The sequence below is a fragment of the Gymnoscopelus braueri genome, assembly GCF_963280865.1.
Source record: "Gymnoscopelus braueri genome assembly, chromosome: 11".
NCBI classification, from domain to species: Eukaryota; Metazoa; Chordata; class Actinopteri; order Myctophiformes; family Myctophidae; genus Gymnoscopelus; species Gymnoscopelus braueri.
In genome coordinates, this window is record NC_137613.1 from 17,646,131 (window position 1) to 17,659,970 (window position 13,840).

Sequence of the window (13,840 nt, forward strand, 5' to 3'; positions counted from 1 at the left end):
AAACAACCGTGATTGTGTCAAATATGGATATTGTCAGAGTAGTCAGTATGACCATATCAACTTAAATTGTTAAACATTAAGACAGCACTATATAACCTTTTTAATGGATAAAATGTAATTTTCTCCAATCTGTATGGTAATACAATATGACTTATACTATTGGAGTGGTTGTATTGTGCCTCCCTGCTCTTCTATTGAGACATTTAGATTGTGTCAAAGGTCATGTCTCACCTAGACACAGGATCTGACAAAACAATTTACATGATGGTTCAGCACTAGTGCAGGAAACCGGCTTCAAATCTGGGGTAGAAGAGGAAAGTTACATAGTGCCAAATTCACCTTTTTCTTTGTTAAGCATCATAGGGACTACTGTATCCATTCACTCAGGTTGAGATATGTTTTTTTTAATTATCTTTAGTTAAACATTTCTTCACAGCGCTCGTGACTCAAAATTAGGTGTTTTTGTTTGTGTGTTACGCACTGGATTGGAACTATTTTTGCAATGTTATTCTTCACAGTTTACCTCAAAGAAAGGTAGGCCATAAGATTGTTTTGTTGTTGTTGCTGGCTGGGTGACGATCATAGTGGAAGGATGTCTGTGCGGAGATTTAACCTGCGGTGCTTGGTTGTATGCTTTATCCAACATGACAGGCATGTAAACAAAGAACCAATGTCATTTACAACTAATTGTTGCTCTCAAGAATGTTTTTGAAAACATTTGAAGTGAGAAATAGACGATGCAATAAGCGAAAAGTGATGCTATTTGATCGATTGAAATAGCAAAACGCTCGCCCCAAAACACAGTCGCCCCGGGGCAAATCCGGCGGTATTACAGGCAAATCGGCAGTATATAGAATGGGGGGCGAGTGTGTTTTGGGGCGAGTTTTTTTTTAATGCGTCATTTGTTTTCCGAGGCAACAACGGGGGAAATAGCAAAACGGTCGCCCCAAAACACAGTGGCCCCGGGGCAAATCCGGCGGTATTACAGGGAAATTGGCAGTATATAGAATGGGGGGCGAGTGTGTTTTGGGGCGAGTTTTTTTTTATTGTGTCATTTGTTTTCCGAGGCGTACTTGTCCGCCCAGCCCAATACTTATGGAATACTTTCATTGGCGTAAGCAAGGAAATACTTCGTTTTGTTGTTACTTTTGGGTACATTTATTTATGTATTTATTAAGTAGCCGTGTAATAAGCGGGATAATGGTGGTTAATCGGCGTGAAGGGCTTTAAATGTCAATAATGACCCCCATGCATTATCCCTTGCATAGTTTTGCGAGCGAAGACCGCTGATTTCAATGGCGCCCGCTTCGTGTTCTTTCGGCTGTGGCCGTCGGCGTTCGGTTGTGCTGACGGTAACCGGTGCGAAAGTGTTTCCCCGTCCGGTGTGGTCGTAATGTGGTGAGTAGGAATAATTATTTTGCGAGGTGGAAAATGTGTAGTGAGCAATGAGAAGTACCCTACGCCACCCGTAAATTCAGCGTGCACGTTGTGGCTGGTGTTGTGGTGAGATGTCAGATGTAGTTGTTGTGTTTAGTTGAAATCAATGCTGTGGGTATGTCGTCAGCAGGCGAGAGGTCCAAATGAATGGAATGGCTGTGGGCGTCAGCGGCGGAAGTAGCAATTCGCCCTTTATATAAGTAGATAAATAACATTCACCTCACAACAGAATTGAAGTGGATGGTCAAGTTTGGAAATCACTTGGCACTGTGTTGGATAAATGAAGACAGTAGATTCATCTTTTAAAGTATCATGTTATCTTTATATACACTCTCAAACTCATAATCTCTAGTCTCCATGTAAAAAAACGTGTGTGTGTGTGCGCGTCCACAAAGAGCACAACACAGGAATAATCTACTTGATCTTATTATATTTTATTATGGATATTCTAATAGTGTCCATCCATAATTACTGATGACTTTACTACTTAATGAATGCCATTCATTAAGATCTATTCAACTTCACGTGTCTTTTGTCTCTGAGGTTGACACTATGGTATTCCCCTGGATTAAAACCTGCCACACTGAATCCTTCCTGGCATCAAATTAAATCAGTTCAATTTTATTAGATCTCTAGGTGTGTGTGTGTGTGTGTGTGTGTGTGTGTGTGTGTGTGTGTATCCCATTTTATACTGATACTAATAATCACTGATACTGTTGAATATGACTACTTGCCTTGCTATTATATTGGGTGGATGGTATGTCCTCCATCAAGAAGACCCTAAACAGTGTTTCTATAAGAACACAAGTTGAGAGGAGGGAAGGAGAGTAGCCTAGGCAACAGGAAAACAGTAATAGTGATAATAGATGTCTGCACAAAACTAAACAGAGCTTAAGAAAGTGCACAAATAGGCATATTCTACCTTAAACAGTAGCTGTGTTGTGTAACTTGACTTCAAATCTAAAACACTTTCGCTTGTTATCCTGTTCAACGCTGAACAACAGTATCCATTTCATATGCTTTCTCGTTACTATGCTGAATATTGATGATAAATGTAATAAAGCCATACCTTGCTGCGTTGTCGAAATTGAATCCCGAAGGTAGGGTGTCATGCATCAACATAACGCCATATCTTCACCTCACTTGAGTGTGCACAGCATCTACAGTGCACTGTTTTTTATTTGACTGTATTTCATACTTATTCTTTCTTCAAGAGTTATGAGTTCAGACAATATGGCTTGATTGGATTTGTATTGTTCCACGGCAACAGTGGAAAGTCCCTGCTATCCAGGGACTTATCAGCTTTTTACTGATGTTTTTGGCACAGTTCCTGGTTGAAATGAAATGATAAAGGTGCTACTATGTGTAACCGGGTGTCGAGCAAGGAATTTACTTTGCATGATAATAAATGTACGACTGCGCCACCTTGATGATGTTTGTATCAAGGAATAGAATGAATGTATAACATCTAAATTCTCTAAATTGGGTTCCCCGAAAACAGTTTCGAACAATGAGACCTGAGACATGAGTTTCCCCCAAACACATGGAAGTTTATTTATAACAGTTAAAAATGGAACTTACTGGAGTACAATATTTATGAATATATATGAATGAATTCAACCAAAACAATCAATAATAAGTTAACGTACAGTTACCATTATATAGTATAATCAGCAGACACAATAAGTGTGCTACAAATACAAAACAGTCTTCTGGCTAGTGGGCGACAACCATTTACAGGGGCAACTACTGTAGGTGACTCAATTCTATGCCCAGCCCAAGAAGCACACAGCAAGCAGTCACACACACACAAACTTCTAAAAGAATCAGAGCGCCACCGTGAAAAGAGGTGCACGCGATCACGCCAAACAAACCTTTAGGGCTGTGTAATACAAAGAGTGAGACCTATGAAACCCCCTGTAGTAGGTCGTCTGCACCACCACGCTCCCTCAGACTCTAGGACGGGTAAACTGCACACACAGGACTCGGTATGTGTAGGGGGAAAGAAACAAAACATTAGTATAAAATGGCTCAAGTAACAGTAACAAAACACTAAAATCAAACTATACAAAGCAGCAGTGGCAAGATCTAAGGGAGGAATATAAACAAACATTTAGTACACTACACAAACAATACATTAATTATTTCAACAAGTTGTTTGTTTGTGTACCTTAAATTGTCCGTGTGTTCTCCTACCCTCTTGTGTTTGCCACATATATACAACTCGGCACATGACAGTGAAGCATCGCATGGATCAACCTGAGTGATCACAAGATTATCAATACATGTCATTATAAATACCAGAACAGATCATTATAAATACCAGAACAGATTAAAACATACATGCAACTTTACTCACCCCGACAGAGCAAATAATAAAAACAGGAGACCCAGGTCGCATGACCCACAGCCAGTAACACACCAAGCAGCCTATGTTTGGCATAGACTGCAGGGCATTTATACAATCACACTAATTGTCAATGGGGAAGTGGATAGTGCAGCTGTCCTATGGTGGCCCCTGAGGATCAACTCTGACTGGCTACATATGGTTGACAGTCAGCACCATGGGAAATCACCACCTGCACCACCACCTATCGACAACTTTAAGGGTTGGATGAGGCAACATCATGGTTATTTGTCAACACATCTACTGTCTGCAACGAAATGGCACCCAAAGAATCTAAATTCATGCTGTCGACAAAGCCAGCAGGCCAAGCTGTGATACAAAATGGCGGGCAGTGACGTTTCATCCGAATCGCTTACCAAAAAAAAGAAAAGACAAAGGACGTTATTATTGCACTGTAGTAATAGCAGTAAGTAATAGCAGATATACAGGCTCATAGCGCGGCACTGAGTGCCGCGCTATCAGCTTGTAGATCTGCTTTTTGACACAGATGCTTTCCCCGGAATGAATGGGTTATATCCATAGAGTTAAAAGGTTATATCCAACATGAAAGACTAAAGTAGACTACACTACCAAACTCCTCCCGGTATATTTGTTTCTGCATGTGAAGTTTTTATTTTTTATTTTATTTTAAATAACACATATCTTCTCCTCTAGCAGGGAACTTTAAGACATCCCAAGGTTAAACAATATTTATATTTGCTACATGGCTGGTAAAATGCATGCAAATCACCTCTTAAAATAAAAATAAAAGAAGGCCTTTCTATAGATACATTTATATGTTTTTACTGACGTGCTGTTGTACAGTATTTAACATTATTTAGCTGTTTAACACATTTTACTTTACGTGTTACAAAATCACAACATGGCAAATGAAAAGTATAGATAATCAAATTAAAACTTTAGTAACTAGAAAAAGTGCTCCTCGGAGCACAGGTCTCCGCCAGGTCAGGTAGGTTATTGTGGCCTCCTGGTGGCGCTATAATAGGCCAATGTGAAAAGGGTGCCATTTGTTCCTCAACATACTGTGAAGGTGCGTGCAAAGTTTGACCGCAATCGGACGGTGCGTTCATGATTTGCGGAATTGCGTTCAAAACAAGCCACTACTGCAAACTTTAGACGTCAATCTTAGCCAATGAGAATGGAAAGTGACAAATCAAACACATCCGTCTTGATCACATGACTATGGAGATCATGTGTACCGATTTGCGTGAAATTTGGATAAAGTCGGAAGGAGTAATACTGTATAAAAAAATGTGTTTTACGTAAGTCGGCCTCCTGGTGGCGCTATAAATGGCAGATGTGAAAAATGCAGGGCAAAGGTTTTTCCTTGACCTCTAGGGAGTGCGCATACAAAGTTTTACACAGATTGGTGCAGTTATAGGTACAAACATGAATCGGCCTGTTGTAGCGCCACCATGAGGCTGATTTGAAAATGTTCAAGTGCCATTTCTTCCTCGGCAAAGTGGAAATATGTGTGCAAAATTTCACGGAAATTGCATGCTGTGTTCATGATTTGAGGCATTTTGTTCAAAACGGAGTACCCCTGCAAACTTTGGAAGCCATTTTTAGCCAATCAGGATGGAATTTGAAAAATCTGAAAGACCTGTTTCGTTTAATGACTATAGAGATACTTTGTACCGATTTGCGGGATTTTTGGACAAAATCTGTAGGAGTACTGTCAAAAAATATGTTTTCCACAAATTGGCCTCCTGGTGGCGCTATAAAAAATGTGGGGCAGAAGTTCGGAATTGGCATCCAGGGAGTGTGTGTGCACAGTTTTGCTGCGATCAAGGCAACGGTGGCGGAGATTAGCTGGTCACAGACGGACGGACACACACACACACACACACACACATGTGACGAGGTCGAAACGGGGGTTTTCTTAATTTTTCCAATTTCTTTTATTGATGCTTAATGTATGAATATTTCCCACTTAACACCCATCATCTTAACTATTTTCTGTACAATGTTTTGCACTGCATGTTATATGTACAATGATTTCTTGTTTTAACCTGAGTCACATTCCACTGCTCCTGATGAATGAACAATTGCAGCTGTGTAATGACCGAGCCCGAAGAGCAACCAGTGAGAGCGGAGCTGGGCTCATTTGAGGAGAGACACAGAAGGAAGAACACACAGAGTGCAGAGCAGGGGTCTAGGGGCCAGGTGTGTATAGAGCCAGGTGAAGGAGGCAACCACCGGAGCTCTAGGTGTAGCAGAGAGAGAACAGAGCACCGAGAGAGAGCAAGACCTGTCAGTAGGAGAAGGACAGCAGAGGGGAAGGTTGTGCAGAGAACCACGGAGCAAGGGTGGAGAACAAGTGAGTGTAGACACACCAGCCACCTAGGAGTTGGAAGCCGAGGAAAAGAAGTAGTAGAAGCGATTGAACCGAAGGGGAGGAAGAGACGAGCGAGACCAGACCATAAAAGGAGATGACCATATGAGACGAGTGAGACCAGACCATAAAAGGAGCGCTGAGACGGGAAAGTGGCGATAAACGTTGCAGGCGAAACTAACTCAGCGCCAGGTGTAAAAGCCTGGCTGGCGAGTGAGTATTCGAACAACGCAACGTTAAATCCTTGTATAACCACTGACTGAACACTACGCTGTATACTGTAAATGCACAGATGAACTGGTCCAAGTTTCTATAATTGCAGACGGAGAGAAAGAAAGAAGACAAAGAAGGCTGGCCTAAATCCTCTTCCCATACACCCCCATATATGGACATACGACATAACCCCTTGAACAAACCGTGTTGAGTATCCAAGCACTTTATTGGCACCACACTTCACTTTTGAAGTACTTGTTGCAAAGAACCCCCTGCTAAGTGAAACCCCTTTGATGAAGTGAGCCTTGTGTATTTTGCACAACTTTATAATTTATTTTATAGTTGTTGTGTAATTGTTGTGTTTTAGTTAGGTATTTTATTAGGTTAGTGAATTACCCTGGGAATAGGGAGTCTTGGGTCCAACAAACAACTTCTCTTCCAGGTTCAAGTTAGTTGAATGGTTTTAAGGCGCAGATGCCAATGTATTAGGGACCCAATAAACTGTACTTACCTGATACAAAACGTTTCTGTGTGCAGTTCCTCATGGGATTTTCAAGTGTTGTTCTCAAAATCAAAGTATTCTAAAACTTACCAGTATTGACTCGAACCTGTGAAAGCCTAAAAGGAAAAGGTGTATACATAGGGGACCTTCCTCTTTACAAAAGGTGGCGTAGTCATTAATCAGTACTATTCACAATAGTTACGCACCCCACACTTTAAACTGTGCATTGATATTTTATTATTGTGAATTTGATACGAATAATTTATTGAGAGGAAAGTGAAAGTGTGCTATCTCTCTATTGGCAAGTCAAATGTGATACATATCGGCCTTTCGGCCTGGCGAGACAATGAAGCGCTGAGCATGTATAAAATGGACTACATCATTAAATCTACAAAACTGGATTGTTCATAGCGGAAATGCATACAGTATTTGTATAATACTGTATGTAAACTTAGTTAAATAATTATTTAAATTGCCTAAATAGTTTGAGTGTAGTGTTAATATTATTGCATGAGTTTGTGTGATGTATCACAATTTGTATTCAGCATCACAATGCTGAATATGGTGGTGTTTTACACCTTATGAATTGAGCAGAGCTGAAACTCAGTGAAACGTTTCAAATGATACATTTTGAAGTACAACCAAGTGAAATAGAAATGGCCTGCATAGTGTACACAGCATAACCTGTTTGATTTGTGAAACCTGCATATTTTTCTTTGTTAAGCATTATAGGGAATACTGTATCCTTTCACTCAGGGTGAGATATATGTTTTCTGTCTTTATTATGTCAGTTAAACATTCTGATGCGTTAAACACTTTGTCTGGTGACTGATCATAACTTTTAAAGTTAAATTATGCACTATAAATAACATTCACCTCACAACAGAGTTGAAGTGGATGTAATGGTCAAGTTTGGAAATCACGTGGCACTGTGTTGGATAAATGAAGACAGTAGATTCATCTTTAAAGTATCATGTTATCTTTATTCACTCTCTCCAACTCATAATCTCTCCATGTAAGAAATAGTTATCAGCTGCATATATCATTTATAATGTGAACAGAGGTATGATGTCACCGGTCTACACTTCACTACACATCAAATTAACCGTCACCTGCTCGCATTAAAATATCCTAGTTTGTAAACCTGCATGAGAACAAATACGGATACCTCTCTAGGATTTAGCAGACGTGGTGAATGTCTTGTCTCTACATGAGTCTGAATGTGAACCGCTCCCTTTAGACCGATCGTGTGTGTGTGTGTCCTATTTCCTACTGATACAGCTAATAATCGCTGATATTGTTGAATATGTTTCATATGTAGCAGACATGCGTCACACGCACTGAAACCACCACGCATAAAATAAAAAGCATGAAATCAGATCTAAGCTGACTGACGCTTCACGCTTACAACCATCTAACAGGTATATTTCAGAATCTTATCATCTAGTTTGCTAAATGATACATCCACAGTCCACATACCAACTGCACAGCAAACTCCAGAGTTTTGCTGCCTAAACTGTAGTGATGAACCAGTCGGTTAGATGTCTCTGTCCTGTTACAAGGATCTTTCCATGAAGCTCTTCTATTAGTGCCATAATTACAGTAAAATGAAAACATGATAAAAAAAAAAAGCTTGGCTTTCCACATAGTATGTGGAGCAGAAATGAATCTGTTTTTGGACAGACCATAGGCCAACAGGTGTGCTAAATACACTGCTGGTTTGTATATTGAAATGTACCTGTATATGATAGTATTTAATGGCCTTTATTTTCAGATGAAGTATACAGTCGCTGATGTTACAGTATTACTGGTTCCAGAGTGTCATATGGGAGTGTAACTGTTAACCCCCTCCACTAGTCTCCATTCACTAGTAAGAACATGTTTAAAATGGCAACGGAGCAGCCAAGACAAGGCCTTCATGGGTGCTGTCATGGGCAGTTTATGTTTCACATATTATGTACAGACTCTGATTGACTGACTCCCCCAAGCGTGTGCGTTGTCATGTTTGTGTGCTTTGTTCCCTGAACTCACTGCAGACCTCAGCAGACAATATGGTTCATATAGTGTGGTGGTGCATCATGATATGCATGCAGTGTGTTTCTCTATACTTACTAGTTTCACTTTTAAAACCTCTGTAGGTGAGATCTCCCTAGAAACATATGATGTCACAGCATTAGGGAATTTCTATTGGCTAGAATTGGCTGCTGGTTCCATGTTCGTCATGATATTTATAGACTTGAACACAGAGCAGAACGTCAGATCGACTCATACCCAGTGAGGAGACACTGAGCTGTCCTTTGATTTACATTCTTCAAACCGATGTCAACATGAAAGAGTTTATTCTACTGTTGCTGTTTTACCATGAAGTATCTCCAGGTAAACTTTTAGATTCTTTCATTTAAACTGTTGTAGTTTTCATTGCTGTGTTGTGATACTGATTTACTACAGCATTGAGACATTTTAGGCCTATTCTACCCATGTGTAAAACTTAATGTTGGTTTGTCATTAAAATAGCCTAAATATGTTTTTACATTTCTAGTGCAACCAAGTTAATTGAAAGTAGGCTTTTAATCGACTTTATTAACAGTGCAATTCATGGAGTGATTAATTATTGAAAATATCATCATTCAGTCCTAAAGACTGGTGACGCCAGGTTAGTCCTAATGTTTCATCAAACGTCTCCATTCACCACTATGACTAACACAACCATCAAGTAGCCACTTGAGGGCGCTCTGTACTGTTATTCATTTAATCTCAAACCAGTTTCCTTTGCTGATTGTATTGTAATTAATTTCGTAAACTAATATTAATAAATAGAATATTTTTCAAAATAGTACGATATACAAACATTTTAAATATAAATTTAAACTACTTTCCTTATGCCCTGAGGTTATATTTTATATTCCCTCATATTGCTGCTGTATAATTGAAGAGCATCATCAGTTCATTATAAGTCAAAATAAGGTATTAGCATAGCATAGCATTCATTTTTCCCATAGAGGTATCTGAATATTTATATAAATTATTTTGAGCCTGCCATCCAGGCTCCTAGTGAATCATGGCCATGAAACATTTGATTCTGTGTCCAAATTGTTGGATTTTTATATATTATTAAATATTCAAATATGTTTTGAAATATTTCACATAAGCATAGACATACACAAAGACAGGCAAACAGACAGACAGACAGACAGACAGACAGTTAAACAAATAAAATAATGAAAGACAGAGACAGATAGTTATTGACTCAACAACAAAGAGAAACACAGACAGTAAGACAGAGAGAATAGACTGATAGAGACAGATAGAGGACGGACAGAAAGAATGATAGAGACACCCACAGACAGATGGACAGAGACAGACATGTTGAAACACTGAGAGACAGACAGACATTATCTGTTTGAAGGTCTCTTGTCTGTAAAGATTAGTTTTATATATAAACTTGTGATTAAATAAAGAACATTGCAATTCGATAATTTAATTTTATATTCCCATTTTGTCTCACAGTGACTCACACCCTGAAATACTTCCAGACTACATCTTCTGATGTTCCAAACTTCCCAGAGTATGTAGTTGTTGGGATGGCTGATGATGTTCAGATAGAGTATTATGACAGCAACACACAGAGATACGTTCCTAAACAGGACTGGATGAACCAGATCACAACAGATGACCCACAGTACTGGGAGAGGAACACTCAGAGGAATATGGGTAACCAGCAGGTCTCCAAGGTCAGCATGGACATTGTAAAGCAGCGCTTTAACCAAACTGGAGGTATGTTTATTTTCACTACATTTATTTTATTTTATTGATCAAATATAACTAAATATTATAAATGACATATAGAGCAGGGGTCTTCAACGTTTTTCAGTCCAAGGACCCCTTAGGTGAGAGAGAGATGAAGCAGGGACCCCCCCCCCCCTACATATTGTATAAAATTGTGTTGCAGATTAAACCTTTTCATAGATTTCATAGATAGCTTCATAGATTTGTTTGATAAAACTGTCAATGTGTAGCGTTGTGTTGGATTCATGTTAATATGTATGTAACAGTTAACCACTTAAACCCTCAATACCAAGAAAACTCTTCTTCCCTACACCAAACCTCTTTGGCTAATGTTCCCCTCAGAATAGGGTTCAAGGGATTAATGTACAAATAAAGTTCCTATCACACAAAGATTTGGTGGCCCCCTGTAGTAACTCTGAGAACCCCCTAGGGGTCCTGGACCCCCCGTTGAAGACCAATGACATACAGTAGAGTCACCTACAGTACCTGGCAGAACCATATTCCATTTTTGGAACACAATTCTTATATGACATGATAAGAAATAAAAAATAAAGTTTATGGGATTTATAATGATAAAAACACTTCTGTGACCCAGGGGACCTGGGGATGGGTGTGACATCAGGACTTCAATATTATATACTGTAGCAGCTTGTAAACAGAGTATTAGGCCCTGTACACACTGGAAATGTGTGTGTGTGTAATATGTATTTATTCATTTATTTTTACTTAATTGTTTTATGGTGAGGTCTGTGCAGTATGTGCGTGTGTGCATGTTCCTGTAGCTTCCATCCACACAATAACGTCAGTGGGTGTAGATGGATGGTCTGTTTCTCAGTGGTTAAGAATATCAACCACTGGCACCGAACTGTAGGAGGATGATGTGTCTGGGATTTACTATACTGTCTGTCTGTCTGTCTGTCTGTCTGTCTGTCTGTCTGTCTGTCTGTCAGGTGTCCACATCATCCAGACGATGGAGGGTTGTGAGTGGGATGATGAGACTGGAGACATTGATGGTTATTATCAGCTTGGTTATGATGGAGAGGACTTCCTCTCATTTGACCTGAAGACAGAGACATGGATCACTCCTAATCCACAGGGTTTCATCACTAAACTGAGATGGGATCAAAACAAGGGACTGTTGGCACGAATGAAGCACTACCTGACCAATCAGTGCATTGAAGAGCTGAAGAAGTTTGTGAACTATGGGAAGAAGACTCTGCAGAGAACAGGTACAACAACATGATGTGATGGAGGCGTACTTAGATACATATGTTAAGATGTAGTAACATTACTATGAGAAGAACAGAACAGATACATGGAGATGTGATAGAGTTGTACTTAACATGAAGAGACAAGAGTTTCCAGGGGACACGTCATATATCTGTCTCTTTGTCTCTCTGAGTTACACCCCTCCATCGTATTGTTCTTCTTCTCTCTCTGTTTCTTTTTTTTCCTGTTTGTTCATCCCTGCTTTTTTATATTTCCCTCATTTCACACTGTCTGTCACTCTGGATGTGTATTCTCTCTCTCTCTCTCTCTCTCTCTCTCTCTCTCTCTCTCTCTCTCTCTCTCTCTCTCTCTCTCTCTCTGGATATGTATTCTCTCTCTCTCTCTCTCTCTCTCTCTCTCTCTCTCTCTCTCTCTCTCTCTCTCTCTCTCTCTCTCTCTCTCTCTCTGTCTCTCAGAGCATCCCTCTGTATCTCTCCTCCAGAAGACTCCATCCTCTCCAGTGAGGTGTCACGCTACAGGTTTCTACCCAGACAGAGTCATAATGTTCTGGGCTAAAGATGGAGAGGAGCTCCAGGAGAACGTGGACCATGGAGAGCTCCTCCCCAACCATGATGGAACCTTCCAGATGAGCGTTGACCTGAACCTGACCTCAGTCAAACATGAAGACTGGAAGCACTACGAGTGTGTGTTTGAGCTCTATGGGGTCAAAGAGGTCTTCAAGTACACACTGGACCGAGAGCTGATCAAGACCAACAGGGGTAAGACTGTTATTATAGGACTAAAGGAGGAATGGATGTGCTGCCAAAGAAGTTAGATCAAAGGAGTTCACTAGCAAATAATTATTAACCTGACACTGTCATATGTATTATGAATTGTGGGTAAAGCCAGACACCAAGACATCTAAGACTCAGATCAGTTTAAACCAAGTTTCTACAGCTGTTCAAAGAGGTCACTGGCTGGATCTCATGACTATCATCTTAAACCCCAATCACAGATTATTACATACTGTATCAAAATGTACTTAAAGTTGTACAATGCAAATTCACAAATAACGATTTTTAGCAACCTCTGCTGGTCACTACCGTCACTGCATACAATTTCCATAGTCCTAGATTACCCAGAATTCCATTTGTTTTCACCGGAAGCCGGAAGCGTTTCAAAAAGCGATCTTTTAATTGTTTTATACTATCTGCGGATCGTTTCTCTTAGCCAGTGGAGCATTAGTTACCATGAGCTGTGCTTTCTTTTTCTGTTCTTTTTCGATCTTCCAATCCTACATTCTCTTAAAATCAGCGTGAGGTTCCTTTTTGTTATTAGCGCGGTAGTTCCAGGCCAAACCGGAAACCGTTGCGGTAGTTCCGTTTTCTGGCCAGATGACGTCATTTTCCCGGGAAAGTCCCCCCCGACAGCGTTCAATACAAAATATATAAATAAAAGGCTTCCGGGGGTGAAATTCATGGTGTGGGTGTTGTGAAACTTTTGCCACTCACAAAAGATAAAAATGTTAACTTTAGTTTTGTTGAAAACGTTACCTAGTATTACTTTAAAGTACCAAAAGTAAAAATACTCATTATGTAGAATGTCCCATTTCACAACTGATCAAAATCTATGAAAATCTTTTGAAAATAGCAGATCTGCAAGCTTGTAGATCGACTATTTTCAAATTGCCAAAGTATATAGGGAAGAATTGGTTAATGCGTGGTTTTGTAACAATAATAAAGATCTACAAAGTAACTAGTAACTAAAGTTTTCAAATAATTGGAGTAAAAAGTGCAATATTTGCCTCTGAGATGTAGTGGAGTAGAAGTGAAAGTACTGAAAATTGAAAATATTCCAGTCAAGTAAAGATTCCTCAAATTTGTACTTAGTTCTTGAGTACATGTACTTAGTTACTTTTTTACACCATTGGTTTTCTGTGTTTTATTGCTCC

The 13,840-nt window shown here is 39.6% G+C and overlaps 1 protein-coding gene across 2 annotated transcripts in view; it reads left to right on the forward strand.

The window, feature by feature from the left end:
• Positions 1–13,840, forward strand: part of LOC308096083 (class I histocompatibility antigen, F10 alpha chain-like) — an 86,924-nt gene that overhangs the window by 70,269 nt on the left and 2,815 nt on the right. The window contains exons 1-4 of one of the 2 annotated variants that reach the window (XM_080443362.1): positions 9,142–9,270; positions 10,402–10,668; positions 11,631–11,909; positions 12,366–12,668. The exons of the other annotated variant lie outside the window; for it this stretch is intronic. Of the exons in view, the coding sequence (XP_080299488.1) occupies positions 9,222–9,270; positions 10,402–10,668; positions 11,631–11,909; positions 12,366–12,668 (898 nt within the window). The 5' untranslated portion in view covers positions 9,142–9,221. Of the gene's footprint in view, positions 1–9,141; positions 9,271–10,401; positions 10,669–11,630; positions 11,910–12,365; positions 12,669–13,840 lie in introns of those variants that run through there. 2 annotated transcript variants of the gene reach the window in all.